Genomic DNA, 19,892 nt, shown 5'->3' on the forward strand with positions numbered 1-19,892 from the left:
TTGACAAATTGCCCTGCATCGACGTAAATAAGCACTGAATTGATCAGTGTTTTAGTAGTAGCCATGATAAAAAAATCATGGGCGTACATACTCGAGCGGGATAGCGGGATACTACTAAAACACTGATCAATTCAGTGCTTATTTACGTCGATGCAGGGCAATTTGTCAATCAGTTGCAAAGAACAATACTTCGTACCAAATTCCCTGCTTGAGTGCCGTAAATCGCTTTGTGATTTAAAAAAAAAAAAATGCGGATCTGTTAGTGTTACACTGTTGATTTTAACCAGCATGATTGTAAGCCCTATACATTGGAACTTGGATTAAAACATGGAATGATGAATTGTAGTACATTTGACATCAATAGATCTTAGCATGTGGTGTGCATTGAATTGACTGTAAACAACGCCTAGCAACTGAGAACATGGTGAGTAGGTCTATTTGATCATCAACAAAATATTGCATTCTGTACTCTTCTGTATCATATTGTTACAATAAGCGTAATCAAGGCTATCTAATGTAACAGATATCAACTGGCAGAGGTGAAACGTTCGGAACGCCAGGGAGTTATATTCCATCCCGTACAAGTTAATACCTGCATCGTATATATATATATATATATATATATATATATATACATATGAAGAGTTTGTTTGCATTTGTCAAATGGAGATATTTGCGATTAAAGGTCAAGAAAAATAAAGACAATAATAAGAAAAATGTTGCTTCTTTTGACCATAACTTCAAAAATATACATTCTATATGTAGTGACAAATGTATCATTTAAAAGGTATTATTTTGTACTTTATGACAGAGACCGTACTTCAAAATCTTCAAAAATGGACTTATCGCTTTTTGCAAACAAACTCTTCATATATATATATATATATATATATATATATATATATATATATATAATTTATATATATAAGTATACATGCTGATTAGGTTGTCCACGTGTTAGCAAGATGAAAAGATAAGTAACAAAACTGTCTGCACACAAATTTTCGAGCGTCTCGCAGCCCTTTCTCAAGACAAATGCAATACTTGAGAAAGGGCGGCGAGACGCTCGAAAATTTGTTTGCACAAATAAACCGTTGGTGAATACAGCATGAACTTTGTTCCAGTTTTTTTTTTACTTATCTCTCTCTCTCTCTCTCTCTCTCTCTCTCTCTCTATGTATATATATATCTTTATTTATTTATTTATTTTTGATATCTGATATTATATATATATATATATATATGTATATATATATATATATATACATATACACTCAGCAAAAAAAGAAAGTAAACGCTTTTTCAAGTTTAAATTTCTCATAAAGTGTTTGGCTGAAAGCTAATGTATTGTATACCATATTGAAGGTAATTTGATTGGCTATCAACCGGTTAGGTCAACAAAAAGGGAAGCTTTACGCATGAGTGAACACCATTGTTTTTCTCTTCCAGGACACAAAAGTAAAAATTGCAAAACTGAACAAGTTGTCATTCATGCGTATGTGCTCTTCCATAGAACAATAAGAACAAACAACAAATTTCACACAAAAGAAACAGGAATAAAGTTGCTAAAATACACTTTTGATCTCTACATGTAATACCTTTAAACCCAAAAGAACAATGAACGCTAAAAATAATGGAGGAAAATAAAGCATCTTATGTCAAATCTAAATTCAAATGAAATAAGAGAAGAACTAATACTTAACAAAATGGAAGAAATTTGAACTTTTTTTTTTCAAAGTAGGAAATTGTAAATAATGTTTGGTTCATGAAATTGTCACATGGATTATCAAATCACGAGATTGAAAAAAATATAGAAATTCTGTTCATTTAATCATCTTTATGCTTATTATTCCTTATGTCCTTTGAAGTTTGACTTGACAGAAAATTCTTATCTTTCCCCTTTAGTTTCCCACTTTGTTTTTCTTAGAGAGATAAAGAGAACAAAAACTTATTTTCCTATTTCATTCATGTCTCTCATTGTGTTAAACTGGTCTTTTGTTGTCAGTGTTATCGTGAAGGACATTTGCAAATGAAAGAGAACGTGTCAATTTTTGCAATTTTTTATTTTGTGCCTTGGAGGACAAAAACGAATGTGCTCACTCATGCGTAACGTGTTCTTTTTTTTAATTAACATATTAGCTTAATAGCCAATTAAATTACCTTTAATATGATATATACATTGATTTTCATAAATATTTTCTATGAAAAACATGACCTCGAAAAAGTATTCACTTTCTTTTTGTGCTGAATATTATATTATATAATTTTATATATAAATATATATGACCTTTCATCTCAAAACCAACAAAAAGTCGCTAGACATGGATTATTAGCTAAGAGCAGATTCTGAAAGAGCAGACTCTAAGCTTTAAAAATGATGTATAACTCAATTCAAATGGACTCAGTCTCCTAACCTATGTAAATATAGGAAAGAAAGCACACACTCCGGAAAAGTGCAGACGGAGGAAAGAGGTGCTGAGGTACAGGGTCTGTTCAAGCGCTCAATCTTTCACCAAACCATGATAACGATAAATGGGACAAAAAAGCAAACAAACAAAAAACAAGATGTTAACCCCCCGGGACAACAACAATTAAAGAATTATCAGATTAAGCTGAAATTAGGCATGCTCTTTTAACAAATCCTGTCCATGATTAATGTTAACTTTCAAGGCAGTGTAGCATTATCCTTTCTAAAGTTATGAAAGTTGTGCGTGAAGAGTGCGTCAAAATAAAAGGTGTTTGAGAAAAACTGATATAATACTTTCCTGTGCGTTTTGTGATCCCAAGTTAATGCATAATGAAGAAGAAGACTTACTCTTTCAGAAATATGAAGAAAAGTCAAGATTGCCTAGGTTTACCCATTTCACCTATTTTCAGTCCTTTCACAAAACCAGTTCATGCAACCTTTCGTTTGTTTTGTGATGGAAGGTCACATGTAGATATATTATGTATCATTCATTACTTTACATAAACATAAACATACTTACATATCAGATTTGGTGGACAAAGAAAAAGGAATGGACATACTCTGAGCTCATCTTTTCGATATACACGCAGTACAGCTAGGTATTCACCCTGATTTATTTCACCCTGTTTACACAGGAGAACAGGAAAGACACATTGAACATAGTACAGTTTGCATAGAACTGAGAAAAGGCATTCCAATTTAAAATCCAAGCGGATATAAAATAGAAACAGCCTGTCATGAATGTACATGCAGGTAGATATAATATGATGTAGTGTATGATTGTTTAAATGTATGTATATGTATACAATTGACCGAATTAGCTGATAATTTCCTGTTTGCAAAGCTGCTATATTACATGCACGGGAAAGAGAGAAAAAAAAAACTTACCTAATCCCGAATGTTCTTGGACGTGCCTAATATCATATCTGGTCAAATGATGCAAAACACACACTGTACACTACATGTTTACTAGTAGCCCAGTGTTATGTGGTATAGATATATTGATAATCTATTTTTAGGTATTAAGTCATGCACATAACTAGACAATAGGTCAGGGCGCCTAGAAGGATCTTGAGCTCGCAGACAATTACAGAACATTCAAGGAAGGGTGAAGGGAGCAATATAAGCCACAGAAATTCCGAATTTAGGCAGAGTTTCTAACGCCTCTGCTCTGAGAGTTACGTTACTTCTAATCTGACTCTGAATCAACAATCCTGTGTTACCTGCTGACCCGCTATATTTGTGGAGAAAAGACCCGGGAGACATGGTGCCTGATGCAGAAAATTGACTCGCCTATATTATACATTGTTGACCAACTCCATTCTCATGTCTACTGACATTGCTACATCGAAGCGGTGACGGGTGATAATTGCTTCATAGGGAGTTTTCGCTACGCGACGGGAAGACCGAAAATACGCGGAAGCAATCAGCTGTGACATTCCCCGTACTCGGATTCCCGTCCCCATAAGCATTTTCGCTTTCCTGTTCAGACAGAGGCGTGGGGACAAGATCGCTGATTGGCTGGCTGGCTAGCTGGCTCTCTCCTACCCAGCATCGGGACCGCACGCTATTTTGGCCGAGTACCATACTCGTTTTCCCCAGGACGGGACGTTTCTCAGATTTGATCATGCGCAGAGGCAAATTTTGCACACGGCACGCTCAACTACCGGCTGCGTCATGCTTGCGAAAACTCGCTAATAACAGCAATGGATGACAGAGCTCTGATAAATATTGCCAGAATATTTGTCGAACACACCACTTTATAATACACTCGCCTTACTTTCTACATACATGAACGTTTATGTATTTTGTCTACCACTACACGGTGGAAAATATGTACACAAAGCACTCAGCAAATTCTGTTTGAATTCCTCAGAAGGCTCTTTGACAACTGCTTGGGCTCAACATTCTATTGCACATGAAACGTACATAAAAACACACACACACACACACATTGAGATCTTCACACAAACAAATATTAAAAAAATAAACAAAGCAATATCCAAACAGTTCAATATAGACCCCTCTACTCAGATAATGAAAGTGTTCACATCGTAACTCTACTCTGACAGATGCAAAGGCCTTACAGCGCAATTAGAATGATAATAATAAACACAAGCCTGAAGACTTGTTATTGCTTACAAATACAATCAGTGTGAGGTAAAATCAAATTAAATCAAATCCGTTTAACACTATTCCTGCAAAAGAAAGCAATATGATCACTTATTAGAGATATTTCATTATCACATGAATACGCACACATCTCTTAACAATGGATCGTCCAGTTTTATGCTGCGAAAACAATGGACAGTTACATGGAATATACTTCCCTCCAGGAAAACTCTCCAATATTTTTTTTTTTTTTTTTTTGGTCAACAAACAAACATGCATACCAACAAAAAAGGTAAATAATTACGCTCTATAGTAACAGAGTACGCCATAATCGTTACTTCACGATGTAGAAATCGAAGTCAATGAAGAAAGAGCGCCTGATCAATTGCAGGCGCCTTTTCATATGGGCACGGATTATTTTTTCGCTATCGACGCCCATTCTACCCTGCATAATTAAGGCTAACAGTTGCAGCTGAAACGTAGCAATAATCTATTTCTACTTTATCATATGAGCGCATTTTCTTCGTCTCGGAATCGAGCAAAGATTGACACATGATATAAAGAGAATGTTGAAATTCGGCCCCAATCTTACAAACTTTATGTCATTCGTGTGGGCATCTTGATCCATCGTGTAACCAACAACGGAGTTTCTCAGGCTCCCGCAGGAATTTCTTGAGCTGCGGCCAAATGTTTGTGTATATTATATATATATATATATATATATATATATATATATATATATATATATATATATATACATATACATATACTAATAATAAATAAATAAATAAATAGATAGATAGATAAATAAAAAAAAAATATACTAGAAAAGCACTCGTAGAGCGCAGACGTCCGACAAACAGCTCATTTCCTCCAGTTATATTACACGCTTGCTGAAAATCGCCCAATTTCCCAATAAAGAAGCCTTTTGTTTACCTCATCCACTTCCAGCTACGCGGAACCTCACCCGAGCAGAGCATGGTATGCCTTACAGCATATATAAACCTTATATACGCGCAGCTTGAACTTACAAGCTCATTAACCCTATCTGCAAAAAGACCAAAAAACCAGAAAAAAAATCGAGAAAGGTCCCCGGCTAACTAGAAAAAACAAACAAACAAACAAACAAATGAATCATCTGTTTACTGTTTCTTTATCAACTTTTCCTGCAATTCTTATTCAAATTCTTTCGAAACTTTCTGAGTTATTTTACAAATAGACAAACCAACGCCGGTGATCATTCAACCTCCTCCCGAAAAAGTACACCAATAGTATTCTCGCAGTGTTATAAAGTTAGTCAAATAATGGTGATCTAACAATATTACTGCTTTTGGAACTTTATTGATACCGAGTACTTTTCTATGTTTTGTCCTGAAAGCAATTTGCGCATCTCCTTCTAATATCTACAAAGAAATTCTTAAATTAAAACCAAGGTGATTGAAAGGAAGTAGTGAAGAGTGTCAAGAGTATCGCAAAACTATTTGGCTGGATTTGTCAATTTGAGATATATGAGATTAACCCTTTCTATGCATGCCAATAAGTCAATTCTGCAGAAATGTCAAATATGCTCCTATGGACAAGAAATCAAAGTGGCACACAGAGGGTTAAACGTGCCGAACAAAAAAAAAAAAGTCAACCAAGTAACAAGAAAATATGGAATGCTTTTAATCATAACTCAAAACATTTCTTGTTATACAACAAGAGGGGATTTGTTGGAAAGCGTTTATTTACCTGTATCTGATGGTGAACTTACTTTGAAATGTTAAGATATGGTACTTAACGAGTTTTGCTCAACACACTCTTTAGTTATAAGTGGCCCCGTCAGTTATTCAAGTTTGAGGAAAAAGAGTATGACCAACGCCAAGGTGAGAACGATGCTGGGTGTCACCACATCGGTGGAATTGCACAGGTGGGAATCGCAACAATACGTGCACGATCCGGTTCCGAGTACCTTGGAGCATCCTTGAGAACATGTCCCCACGACACAGTCTCGCGTTACAGACGTTACCTTGCCCGCTGCTTCAGTGACTAGTTTCTGAAATCATTTATGAAAGAATAAGACAGAAACAAAAGAGAAATGATTAAAAATGAGAATGTGAACTGGATAACAAAGCAGGAGCTATTTAGAGTACAGTTTTACGATACATAGCCAACGGCATTCTGAGAATTAAACTAACTAACTTGCATATAATAACTGTGTACGGTTCACAGCTCCATGGACCCACAGCACTTGTCGACTTTGAATAGGCCGGTTTATTAATGTATGCACATATCTTTAATTTTGCACACGGCCGCAACCTCGAGCAAACAAAGGATGCGAGCCTGCAACGTCGGCTGCTGCAGCCGTCCCCGACACGTCCCCACATGTAGACTTACGTGTATGTTGTGTACATGTGTGCGATGCATCAACTTCGACTTTACCTCCTGGCATTTCGTGTGGCTCTAAATCAATTCCCAACCTTAGATGAGGGAAATTCTGCTGTAATCAAACGCAATTTGGACTATAGTTTCAATTTTATTGAATTTTGGCTTCGATTTTGTCTTCAGTAGTTCTGAAAATGGGTGGAAAACACTGCTGCTACGGAACATACAACAGTATGACCGCATCACTTCAAACTTCAATGATTTTAAGTATTATGATTGATTGTGAAATCTAAACTAGACAACGAATCTCTCATAATCGATATGTTTCCAAGGATTTTCTTTTTAAGTTAGACTCAGACTGATTAGACTTCATGAAATAGAATGACGATTTTGACCTATTTTTCTATTAACAATGACAGTTAGGGGGCCTAGCCCTATATAGCCTAGATCTAGAGTAGATCTAGACGTAGACCTAAAATTAAAAACAAAAACAATGGTAGACCTAACCTCCCTGACATTCGCAGTAGGCAACATTTATTTCCCCCGTTGACTTATTCATCACGACACAGGTCTGGTACGTTGGTTTGTTGAGGTATGTCCGGTCGGCCTAACCTCACTAAGGAAAACACGAAAAGGGCTCGTGTCCAAAACCTCATTGAACTTCAGGCTTGAAACACCCCCATCCGCGAAAAGACGGTAGTCCTCAAATGACTTGTAGCCTGTCCCTTTAGCTTTTTCAGTCATAGTCAGTCCGATTGATGATCAGGTAGTTGAACACGTCAAAGAGTCCAAAATCTGGAATACTCTCGAAGTTGTATGTAAACCCAGCGAGCTTGTTAGGATCGGAGAACGAGCAGCCTACCAGAACGAGCTTCTCCTGCAGTGACCGGCCGTTGTCCGCCCGGGAGAGGTCGGGATCGATGGGCAAATCCAAATCGGCTACGGCAGATGCACTAGTTTGATGAGTTTTTCTTGTTGTAGCCGCTTGTGCTCACACCTATATCCCTAAAATACTCAGTTAATTCCTTAACTGTCCAATTCCTCCATGGCTTGCTCGAACTTTGGCTAGAACTTGAAGCTGACGCCATCTCAAAGCAAGATTTTATAGCAAACAAAAGTTGTCGATTATCCGCAGCGAGTAATGATCGTAGACAATACACGCGTGAATGCAAAAACAGTGCGGCGCGCGCGTCCGCGCTTATTTCGCTTGCCCGACTTAGTTACAATCACTGGGGTCGCGTGGGGTTGACGTCATTATGCATATCATTAGTTAACCGGTCTATTGAGGTCTTTCTTTGATCCTATCATGATCAAATCATCATCGCCGCCAAACGGTTATGTGCATCTGCATGAGAACATTCAGATGTTTGGATGATGACGATTATTTAATCGTGCACCGTCATTGTCAGAAGAACATTTTCCCTCACTTCGGCCTCATTTGGCTCAGGTGCCCTTTGCCTTTAAAATGAACTTCAATGATTGGATGCAGCAAACCTGAAAGTAAGATAATTCCCTGTCACAAAATTGGAAAGTATTGTGGGGTAGACACTTGTGGACAGTTGCTTAATGCATGTCGTCATTCGACACATAATATTGCCTACCGTTATTATAAATTTACTCTTGAAAAAATGCAGTTTTTTTTTTTGTTATTTTTTAACCAGACCGGCTATTGGCATTGAAGATAAGACCAAAGCAGGCAAAAATGCTTTAAAATGTGGGGTTTTTTGGTGACACTTTTGACTAGAAGAGATGCGTTAATTGACTTAAACGAACGATGGATATCTATGTGTGCATACGTTTATTTGCACATTGTTCATTATTCGCTGACGGGCTCAATTATTCGTCGTTTTATAATGTAATTCAGCGGACATCGAATGGATATCCATTTACTCGGTCCAAGTAGATAATTCCACGTTACAGGCCACGGTCTCTAAATGAGAAAGTGCCTCTTTAAATTAAAGTATGCAAATAAATCACTGAATATATGCACTGTAGGAAGGGCCACAGTTGGAGTTTTTGCTGTCAACTTTGCGACCCCTTGCGAAGTAATGCGGATGAATGCAAGGCTGTTTTACATTTCAGTTCATCTACATGGCATTCCAACATAAACTTAACAAAAAATAGTCATTCGTGTATGGTTGTATACCTCCCCTTTTTTCTATAGTTTTGGTTCGTTTGTTTGTTTGTTTTTATACACAATTATACACAAATCGAACGACTTGAAATGCAGTGTCTTGATTCTCATGATACTTCTCCTGAGTCCTTACCCGGCATTTTCCGGAGCAGGTAGCGTTGTTTAGAGACAATTCATCCCCGGCAGATATTGTGTTCCCGCAAGCCTCGTTGCCAAGACCCAACACCAAGCTTGTGCAATCGTAGCATGTAATCGCTAAGGCGGACCCAGCTTTGAGAAAGAAAAACGATAAAATATGAAACGAGATTGATGGCAAAATTAAAGTTACAAGTAAGCGTTATTATAAAACATTACGAAGGAAGTACATCATCACGAAATTGATACAGTAAAGTACAACCTTTCCTGCAATCTCACCTGTTACATAGGGATTATCGAATCACATTTGTGAAAAAAAGAAACATTCTATAGGTTCTTACTTTCTTGGGATATATATATTTTTTTTTTTGCCCCTTTAATCACAGACAACTCAACTTAAAAAAAAAGTAGTTTAAAACTTTTCTTTTTTTATGCATCAAGCCATCCCGAAAAAAAAAAACCACCATTATCTATTTAAAAACCACTTCGCTTTCACATCATTCGTCTTTTTCAAGCGTTCGTCTTTTTCAAAACCATTCGTCTTTTTGCAAACCTACCATTTCAGTTTCCACAGCCATTTGTCTTTTCCACAACCATTCATGTTTTTTTTAAACCGTTCGTCTTTTTGCAAACCATTCATCCTTTTGCACAACCATTCGTCTTTTTGCAAACCGTTCATCCTTCCCACAACCATTCGTCTTTGTAAGCTGTTTGTCTCTTTATGATCATTCTTCTTTAAACAAGTCAGTTGTCTTTTATACAGAATGGCCCGAATTCACGAAGGTGCTACAAATGAAACCATGGTGTAAACCATGGACAAAAACCATGGAGCGTCAAGTGTCGCACGGAATATTTCGTTATGAAATTGGTTATTTCGTCGACAAAATGACCGTTTCGCAAAAGAAATTATCATTTCGTGGACGAAATGTTGTCATTTCGTTACAAAATAATAATTTCATCGACGAAAAACGAAATATTCCATGCGACACTTGGCGCTCCATGGTTTTTGTCTATTGTTTAAACCACTATTTCATTTGTATCACCTTCGTGAATACGGGCCATAATGTTCGTCTCTTTCCGCATGATTCGTCTCGCCAAGCCATTCCTCTCTCAACCCTCGTTCTTTGAGTTATCGGGGATTCAAAACAGAGTACGTTAAAGAATTGTCGAGTTTGATTCCATTGTTTGCTCACTGTGTCTTGCATTTGAAAGAGCTAGTGCTTGAGACTTACTTATTATGAAAAGTTTCGTGAAAATGGGAAAATATGTTTCCTATAGCTGACAGAGTTGTCGCCGTCGCGAACACTCTGCGGGATCACAGTCCATCAATAATAGTCCCACACATGATTTTTTTTTTCATTTTTTTTTTCTTACTTTGGCAAGCTCTTTTTTTTTTTTCTGCTGCATGCAAGGCTATGACTAGACCCTATTAAATATCATTGAGCCAATTGTGGCTTTTCTTTAACGAAACCAAGATACAGGATACAGGGTACATGAAACAGGATGAACATTCTGTAAACTTATCTGAAATTATGCATTGTAACGTTATTCATGTGTCCAATTGCTTTAAAAAAAAAAATAGATATATCTTTCTGTTGGAAATGGAAAAAACATAGATGAGTGAAAAAATAGACAAATTAATGGTTGATATTGGTACTTCCGTAAGAGAAATGTCTGGATCTAGGTCTTTTTTGAAAGAAAGTATGCATTCTCTGTCAATGTTAAGCACGTACACTTTTTGAAACTTTGAGGAGTTGTACGATGATCGAAGTGAGACTGACACTGACTGATGATGAGTGCTTATTAAAGCACGACAACGTGAGAAACTACCACATGATAAATAAAAGTTTCGCTTTTTGAATGTTCACATGTTCTCTTTCCGAAATCACTAGCAGCAAAGTGAGACGCAATGATCGAGGGGGAGGGGGAGATGGATTGAGGGATCGTGGATGTTAGGTGTGCGACTAATCTTTGTCTGGTTGCACAAAGTGTAGTGTATTGAACAATTAACTCATTTTTGTGTCAATAACCATGGGAACCCTCCACCCCCACCCTCGGCGATGATATAATGAAAAGAGGAGGCTACATGTAAAAAAGAAGCCAGAGAAGCCAGTGATAGGAGGGGAAAATCTTGACCTCTACGCCACCATCGACAATAAATTGTGTGTATATACCCCCCCCCCCCCAAAAAAAAAAAAAAAAATCAAAAAAAAAATCAGATTTTCTGAATCTGTCAATGAGGAACCACATTAATTAACGTGAATCTATTCTGCCCAACAACAGAGCAATCCCAATAGCAGCAGCAGCAGCAGCAACAACACAATTCCAAGTCCCGACAGTATTTCGCATACAAGTTCCCCACTTCTCCACTTTTCAAAGTTCAAAGTTCAAATTTATTTCATATTTCCATTTCTCAATGATGACATTACAAAATTATTGACAACAAAACAAGAATACAAAATATATACAATCATGTCTTTTGATCGTAGAAGAAAAGAAAAAGAAAATATACTTGACACAAATGTACAAGGTCATATTGTGTGAAAATGTCACTAGTAAGTATAAGAAATATGATGGGGCCTACATAAAAGCTTTAAAGCTTGTAAAACTGTAGGTTCCCGAGTTCATAGGCATATAATTTTACACGGAGAACGGATATGTTTGTCTTGACCAACTAAAATTACACAAGTACAAAAAATCGATGAGTAATAAACTAATGAACCACATAGATATCGCACAATCCAGACTGCATACAAATCTCGCAGTGTTTGAATAACAAAAATGCTATATTATTAAAAGATGTATCGGTACCATGAAATAACTTGAATGACTTGGTGCTGCGGACAAGGACAAAAGACTGGGAGCATAAAAGGGTTGCTAAAAACTTGGTAGTGTGTATCCACTAAGTAATAACTGTTTTAATTTGCGTTTGAAGGTGAATAAAGATAAGGAAGAAGTGATATCTAGAGGGAGATCATTCCAATATCTGGGTCCAGTAAATATAATTGTTTTCTTTGCAAAAATAGTGCGAGTACGGGGAAGGTGATAGGCGTCACTCTGGCGAGTGGGATAACAGTGGATAGAACGATTCCTTTTGAACATGTGGATAAAAACAGATGGTAATTCATTAGTTGTTAGTTTATACATGAAAATTCCGAGATTGTAATAAAATAGGTCTGGAATTTTCAGAATTCTGTTTTGATGGAAAAAACAATTTGTATGGGCAAAATATCCGGCGTGGTTTATGATTCTTATTGCACGCTTTTGAATACGGAGAAGGGAATCTAGTAATGAGTGAATTGCATTTCCCCACGTCAAAATTCCATAATTAAAGTGTGGAGATATTAAACAAGAATATATACTCTGCAAAATATGAACAGGAAAGAAATGTTTGAGCTTATTCAAGATTCCAATATTTCTAGACAAAATTTTACTTACAAAATTAATATGAGTTTTCCAGGATAATTCTTGGTCAATCCAAAGCCCTAAAAACTTTGTATTATTAACCTGCTTTAAACATAAATCATTTATTTTGATATCATATGGAACAACATTCAAGGAATTACTGAATACCATATAATGAGTTTTTTCTATGTTCAAAGATAATTTGTTCGCATAAATCCAGGATTGCACAGACCTAAGCTCAGTATTCATCATATTTATTAATGCATTAGGGTCTCGATGTGAAAAAAACAAGCTAGTGTCATCGGCGAAACAGATAAATGACAAAATTTGCGATGATTTTGGAAGATCGTTTATGTATAAGATAAATAAAAGTGGGCCCAAGAGGGAGCCCTGCGGGACTCCACATGAAATAGGCTTTAATTGCGAATCATGGCTATTGATATTAACAAATTGCTTTCTTTCTGTTAAATAACTCTTAAACCATTCTAAGGGGGTCCCGCGGATTCCATAGTGACACAATTTATAAAACAAGATTTCGTGATCTATCGTGTCGAAAGCTTTAGAAAAATCAAGAAAAACTCCAATTGTATGTTCAAAACTATCTATAGCATGAGCTACCTTGTCTATAAAAGTAAGTAAAGCATGGGTTGTGTTGTAATGTTTTCTAAAACCAAACTGAGAATCTGACAGAATGTTATGATTTGTGAGAAATTTTAATAATCGTGTATAAACCACCCTTTCAAGAATTTTAGAGATTGAAGTCAGCAAAGAAATTGGTCGGTAATTATTCACCAAATCTTTCTGTCCCTTCTTAAAGATAGGGACAACTTTTGCGACCTTCATCTTATTGGGGACTTTGCCATTAAATAAGGATTGATTGAAAATGTAGGTAAGAGGAGTAATGATTTCGCTTAAAACATTTTTTAAAAGAAAATTTGTAATTCCATCATATCCTGAACTTTTTTTATCATTCAAATTCTTAATAATATCTATAATTTCTTCTTCAGCAATAGGTTCAAAAAATATTGATTGAGAATTCCTATTACCTAAGTATCTATGGAATTCAATTGATGATTTCGGGATTTTACTGGCAAGATGTGGACCAAGAGTTGCAAAATATTCATTGAAAGATTCCGCCATAATGACCGGGTCGTTAATCTGGCGGTCGTCCACTGAAATATATTTAGGAGAATCGGTATTATTTTTATGTTTGAGCGCCTCATTAATCACCTTCCACGTACTCTTCACATCAGACTTATATTTAACAAACTGTCGGGAAAAATAATTTCGCTTGGCTATACGTATTATGGATGTCAATATATTCCGATAACGAACATATCTCAATTTGTTTAAAGGGGATGGATCTTTACGATACTTATGAAAAAATTTATTCTTGCGGTTAATGGACCTGAGAAGAGATTTTGTAACCCATGGTTGTCGTGGCACTTTTTTATAATTAGAATGGTGAGGTCTTCGGAGAGGAACACAAGAATCATAATTAGCGATTAAAATATTCATAAAATTTTCAAAGGCTAAATCAATGTCGCTTTGACTGTATACGGTGGACCAATCCTCTGAACTTAATTTCTCCCTAAGTTTATTAAGGTTGGATTCAGACATTACACGAATACCTGAGTTGTGGGTGTGAGAAACATTAGCAGTCATAAAATTGGACACAAGGGCGTAAATTGGAAAATGATCAGTGACGTCAGAAACTATAATACCAGATGTGATGTTAGAAAATGAGTCATTTACAAAAATGTTGTCAATAAGAGTAGATACATCATCAGTTATTCGAGTCGGTTTTCTTATAAGGGGAATAAATGATTTCGACAACATGAGGTTGAGAAAATCTGCGCATAAGGGATTATCACTGTAATTAAGGAGATTGAGATTAAAATCACCCATGACAAAACATGTCTTACTGTCAAAATAAGTGTTCGAGATAAGGCCGCAGAATAACTCTAAAAATTCAGCAGGATTTGAGCTTGGGGGTCGATAAATCTCCCCAATTATAATATTACCTTTGTTTGGAGTTTTGACCTCGATAAATACACTCTCAAATGTATCTGACATCACGCTGTATTTTTCTAAGAAGACACAATCTAAATTCTGTGACACATAAAATCCGACTCCCCCACCTTTCTTCCATGTTCTGTTATTTGTTATAAGTTTAAAACCGTCTATAATAAGCAGCGAAGAGGGTGATGTCTCCTTTAACCAAGTTTCACTGAGCCCGATGATATTATATTTGGATTTTAGTATACTCACAAAAGATAGGAATTGATCAAAGTTTTTGTTTAAGCTTTTGCATTGTAAGGCTCAGGCTAAGATGATAAGATGAATATTAAATAGTAGTTGATGCACGAACAATGATAACATCCAATTCCAATAATAATGATAATAATAATAATGATAATAATAATAACAACCTCGAACACTACGACTGACTGATTTAATTGCGGTTAGCCTCTCCAATGCTTGCACTGCTCTTCCACAGGGACCTGCTGCAATCCCAGCCATCTCGTGCAAGGACGTCACAAGGACGTCACGAGCACGTCACGAGCACGTCACGAGCACCCGAGAAGAATCGAACTCCGTTGAGCGTCTCATCCACTGTAACACGTGACTCTATGTGCTGTTTTTCACTCCTCTCTTCGATTATGAGTTTAAATCAAGTTTATGATAAGTCTCTCTAGCTGAAAACACACACACACGCGCGCACACACACACACGCACACGCACACCCGCGCACACACTCAAATAACTAACATGAAATAATTTGTCAAATCATTTTACCTACCGAAACAAGCGGTCAAGACGGCAGCAAACAACATTGACACTTTCATCGTGATAAGAGGTGGTGTTTCCTTGCGTGCTTTGAGAATGTTCTGCAAAGTTCATAAAACAACAACAGAAACATAAAGCAGGAATAAAATAAAGAAAATAACTTTGGCAAATGTGTATCTTTAAGCAAATGTGTTCTGCTTTTCGAAGCATTGCTAGGCATTGCCCCAGAATCTTGGGGTCATCCCACGAGACCGACAACCACGAGTCATAAAGCCCACGAGTCCGACATCAGGCAAATAAAGCCCACGAGTTCAACAGTGGGTAAAAAACAGCCCACGCGTCCGACATTGCAACACTTGTCAAACGCATTATATGCTGTATGACTCGTGGACCGTATAACACGTGGCCTGTATGACTCGTGGGCTGTATGATTCGTGGGCGTTGGTCTCGTGGCGTGCTCCTAAAATCTCCACCCCATACCACAAAGACCAGAGAGCTTGCACCCTATCGGAATCGGGGATTCGTCAAATGGAATATTACAACATGTTTGTTTGTTTGTTTCATTTCCATCTTAGAAGATGGCTGAAGAGCTCATATCAAGCTGCAATAGCTGGTCTTCCACGGGGTCCAGTTGGACCAGTCTATCGGATTAAACACCCTGCTTTTTGCGATATATAAATGGAGCGAGATGTGGTATAATCTATTATGTCCTATCCGTGGGACAGAGTGATTTGCCTCTTACTCATAGAGGGGACAGTGTGATTGCACACAACATTGCTCAGTCCAGACTCGGGTTCGAACCGGGGTCCTATGGATCGTTAGCCTTTTGACAACACCTCGTGGCTGAAGATTGAGACTAACTCGCCACACCGAGCACCGCGAGAAACGGGTGAAACCTGTTTTTTTTTTTTTTTTTTTTCCCTACCGCCTCCCAACGAAGGCGAGTGTGAATTATTTATATATTCATGAGTCAGATCAAAGTTGGTATGCTAATGGACGTGTTAACGCTGGCAATGCAGGCAGCTACCGCAGACAGGCTGGGTACGGATGAGCGAGCCGTCGACACGCATACTTTTATATGCGTACTCATTAGATGCGACGGCGTGGTGAGCAATGCGTTCGCTGATTGGCCGCTACCCTTTTTGGTAGCAGAATCGGCGAGAAACAACGCTGAAGATAAGAAATTCATATCAGGTTTCAAAAGGTGTCGCGGCTGCGCCGCGCGGTCTCGCGTTCACCCGTTCTAGCGCAGTTAGTCTCTTTTTCAGCCACGAGTCCTAAGGTTGCCAAAAGGCTAATGGATCGTGAGACAGAAGCGATACCGATTGAGCTGTTAACTTACCTCTCTTGAAACATGCAATGCTACATGTTAACAAAAAACTTTGCTTTGTTCATCGTTACATCATATTTCATCAATATCATTGTAATCAATACAATACAACACAACGCAACACAACACAATAAAACACACAATGTCATAAGCATGCGAATTCATTTTCCAATCAAGGAAATGTCCGTATTAAATAATTTATGGATACTTAGGCCCGAATTAACGAAGGTGGTATATATATGTTCGTCCCTCGTTCTCGAGGATGACCAATGACATCAGTTGGCTTGATGGGCCCGGAGATGGCTGATGAGGCCAATCTGGGCAAGAAAGCCTCTCCCACGGGTAGGGCAGAGGTGGGTAGGGGCTAAACTGTTGGTATTGGCTGATCTAGCTTTTCGCATTTGGCGTTTGTACTCTGCCTGCTTGATGCTCCTCTGCTCTGCAGGCCCCTACAGCAATAGTCTGGCGCCAGGAAGGGCGATCTGCAGCAAGTGCCTCCCAGGACTCGGTGTCGATGAAGAAGTCTTTTAGATAGAGCTTCAGGTTGTCTTTGAAGCGCTTGTTCTGTCCTCCCACCTTGCGCTTCCCATCAGCGAGTTCTCCATAGAAGAGCTTTTTCGCGATGTAGTCAATCTAGCGCTTTTTAGGGGGTAACCCACCACTAATTGCAACAGTAGGAATTTCAGTGCAGTGCAAGTCGTTGAGGCCTCCTGAACACCATATTAAAAGTCCCCAAAAATCCAGCGGGGCAAAATAGTAAAATTTGCATAATATGCAAATTAGCACGTGTAATGAGAGAAAATTGACAGATCTCAGCTTTCCGTTATCCAATTTCAAAAATTTAAATGTATAAACTTATATTTTGTAGGTCAATGAACACGATGGATGCCTTTTCGAATTGGTCATACGAAACTAATTTACATAAAATGCAAATTAGCGGTAACTGTAAGAGTACATTCATAAAAAACAGTACTCACGTTGGCATAAAGCACGTTTTGCGTATGGGAACGCGGGGTTGAGGGGGTAACTTTGGGCGCCTCCCAAGAGGCCGCTTTAAATGTGCACCCCTTTTTACTATATAAGTATTATAAAGCAATGTCTCCTGTATTGATTACATTGCATTTCTTGGAAACAAAAGTACCCTCGCTATAAGGCACGATCGAATTTTGACAGCATGTACGTTTGGAACATATATTCGCGTTATATGATATCATATGTTTTGTATATTGCCAAGAGGATAAAGGGCATTTTAGGGGCACACGCCACAGGATCGCCCTTCAATAAGCACCCTCTTTATTGTGAAGATCTTGTAAAGTAAACCTTCTTCTATCATTTTCATGACTTTTCATTTATTATAAGAGTGTATTTGCTATATTGCCGGACCTACTTTTAAACCATTCTCGCTAGAATATGCGTTGCTAATATCCATATTTTGTAATAAAGGGCGAGAGCGTAGGTGTAAATTTAGACACCTCCCCAGAGATTACCTTTGAATGTTCACCTTTTTGACAATGTAGTTATTGTAGAGCAATGTTTCCTCTATTAATTAGTTGCATTTTTTGGAAACAAAAGTGCCTTTGCTATTCGGCATGATGGAATTTCGAAAACGTGTACGTTTGGAACATAATATTCGCGCTATATGATGTTTTCTATATTGCCGTGAGGGTGGAATATTTTTTGGCACATCCCACAGGGTTGCTGTTTAATGCGCACCCTCTTCACTGTAAAGTTCTTGTAAAGCTAAGTCTCTTCTATCATGTCCATTACTTGTCATCGATACAAATTGTACTTACTGTGTTGCCGGGACTACTTTTACAACCATTCACGCTAGAACAACGGTATTTCCATTGCTAATAACTGTGTTTTGCAATAAGGGGGCGTGAGCGTAGGTGTGAATTTGGACCCTTTCCAAGGGATTACTTTTGAATTTTCACCCTCTTGACAATATAGTTATTGTAGAGCAATGTCACCTCTATTAATCAGTTGTATTTTTGGAAACAAAAGTGCCTTTGCAATACGGCAAGATGGAATTTTGAAAACATGTACGCTTGGAACATATATATATTCGCGTTATATTGCCGTGAGGGTGGAATATCTTTTGGCACATCCCGCAGGGTCGCCATTTAATGTGCATCCTCTTCACTGTGTAGATCTTGTAAGTTACGTCTTTTCTATCATTTCCATGACTTTTCATCGATAAAAAGTGTATTTGCTGTATTGTCGGGTCTACTTTAAAAACCATCCACGCTAGAACAACGGTGTATGTGTTGCTAATATCTGTGTTTTGTCTTAAGGGGGCGTGAGCATAGGTGTAAATTTGGACCATTTCCCAGGGATTGTCTTTTAATGTTCACCCTTTTGACAATATGGATATTGTAGAGCGATGTCTCCTCTATTAACTACAATGTATTTTTAAAAACAAAATTGCCCTTGATGTACGGCACGATCGAACTTTGAAAAAATGTGCGTTTGGAACATATAGTATATTCGCGTTAATGATATTCAATGTTTTCTATATTGCAATGAGGGTGGTGTACTTTGGAGCACATCCCACAGGATTGGCATTTAATGCGCATCCTCTCACTGAATAGATGTTGTGAAGGAATGCTTCTTCTATCATTTCCGCGACATTCATTGATATAAAAAGTGTGTAGCTGTATTACCGGAACTACTTCTAAAACCATGCACGAAAGAACATCGGTATTTGCGTTCATAGTATCTAAGTGTTGTAATTACGGGGCTTGAGCGGAGGTGTAATTTCGGACACTTCCCATGCAGGGGATTGATTTTTGAATGTTCACCCTTCTAACAATATAGTTAGTGTAGAGCAATTTTTCTTCATGTAATTATATTCCATTTCTTGAAAACAAAAGGGCAATTGCTGTACAACCGTAACGACTACGTGAAGACATGGAAAATTGGAATATATTCGTGCTATATGGTAGTGCATGTTTTCTTTATTGCCCTGAGGGTTGGATGATTTTGAACACATCCCCCTTGGTTGCCTTTGAATGTGCACCCCTTTGACTATTATTATTGTAAAACAGTGTCTCTACCATTTCAACATCATGAAAAGTAAAGTGTCTTTATTTGCCACCCGGCAAAACGACTTTCTACATGCATGTACAACTGCGTTTGCCCTGGCATATAATGCAT

At 37.7% G+C, this 19,892-nt stretch overlaps 1 protein-coding gene across 1 annotated transcript in view; it reads right to left on the reverse strand.

Annotated features, from left to right (window-relative positions):
• The window catches only part of LOC140246864 (uncharacterized), a 40,590-nt gene extending 21,234 nt beyond the window's left edge, over nt 1-19,356 (reverse strand). Inside the window, exons 1-3 of the mRNA XM_072326191.1 lie at nt 19,321-19,356; nt 17,151-17,369; nt 15,420-15,507 (exon numbers count right to left, since the gene is read on the reverse strand). Of these exons, the coding sequence (XP_072182292.1) occupies nt 15,420-15,507; nt 17,151-17,369; nt 19,321-19,356 (343 nt within the window). The remainder of the gene's footprint in view (nt 1-15,419; nt 15,508-17,150; nt 17,370-19,320) is intronic.
• Between the last annotated feature and the right edge of the window lie 536 nt (nt 19,357-19,892).

This window comes from Diadema setosum, chromosome 3 (genome assembly GCF_964275005.1).
Source record: "Diadema setosum chromosome 3, eeDiaSeto1, whole genome shotgun sequence".
NCBI classification, from domain to species: domain Eukaryota; kingdom Metazoa; phylum Echinodermata; class Echinoidea; order Diadematoida; family Diadematidae; genus Diadema; species Diadema setosum.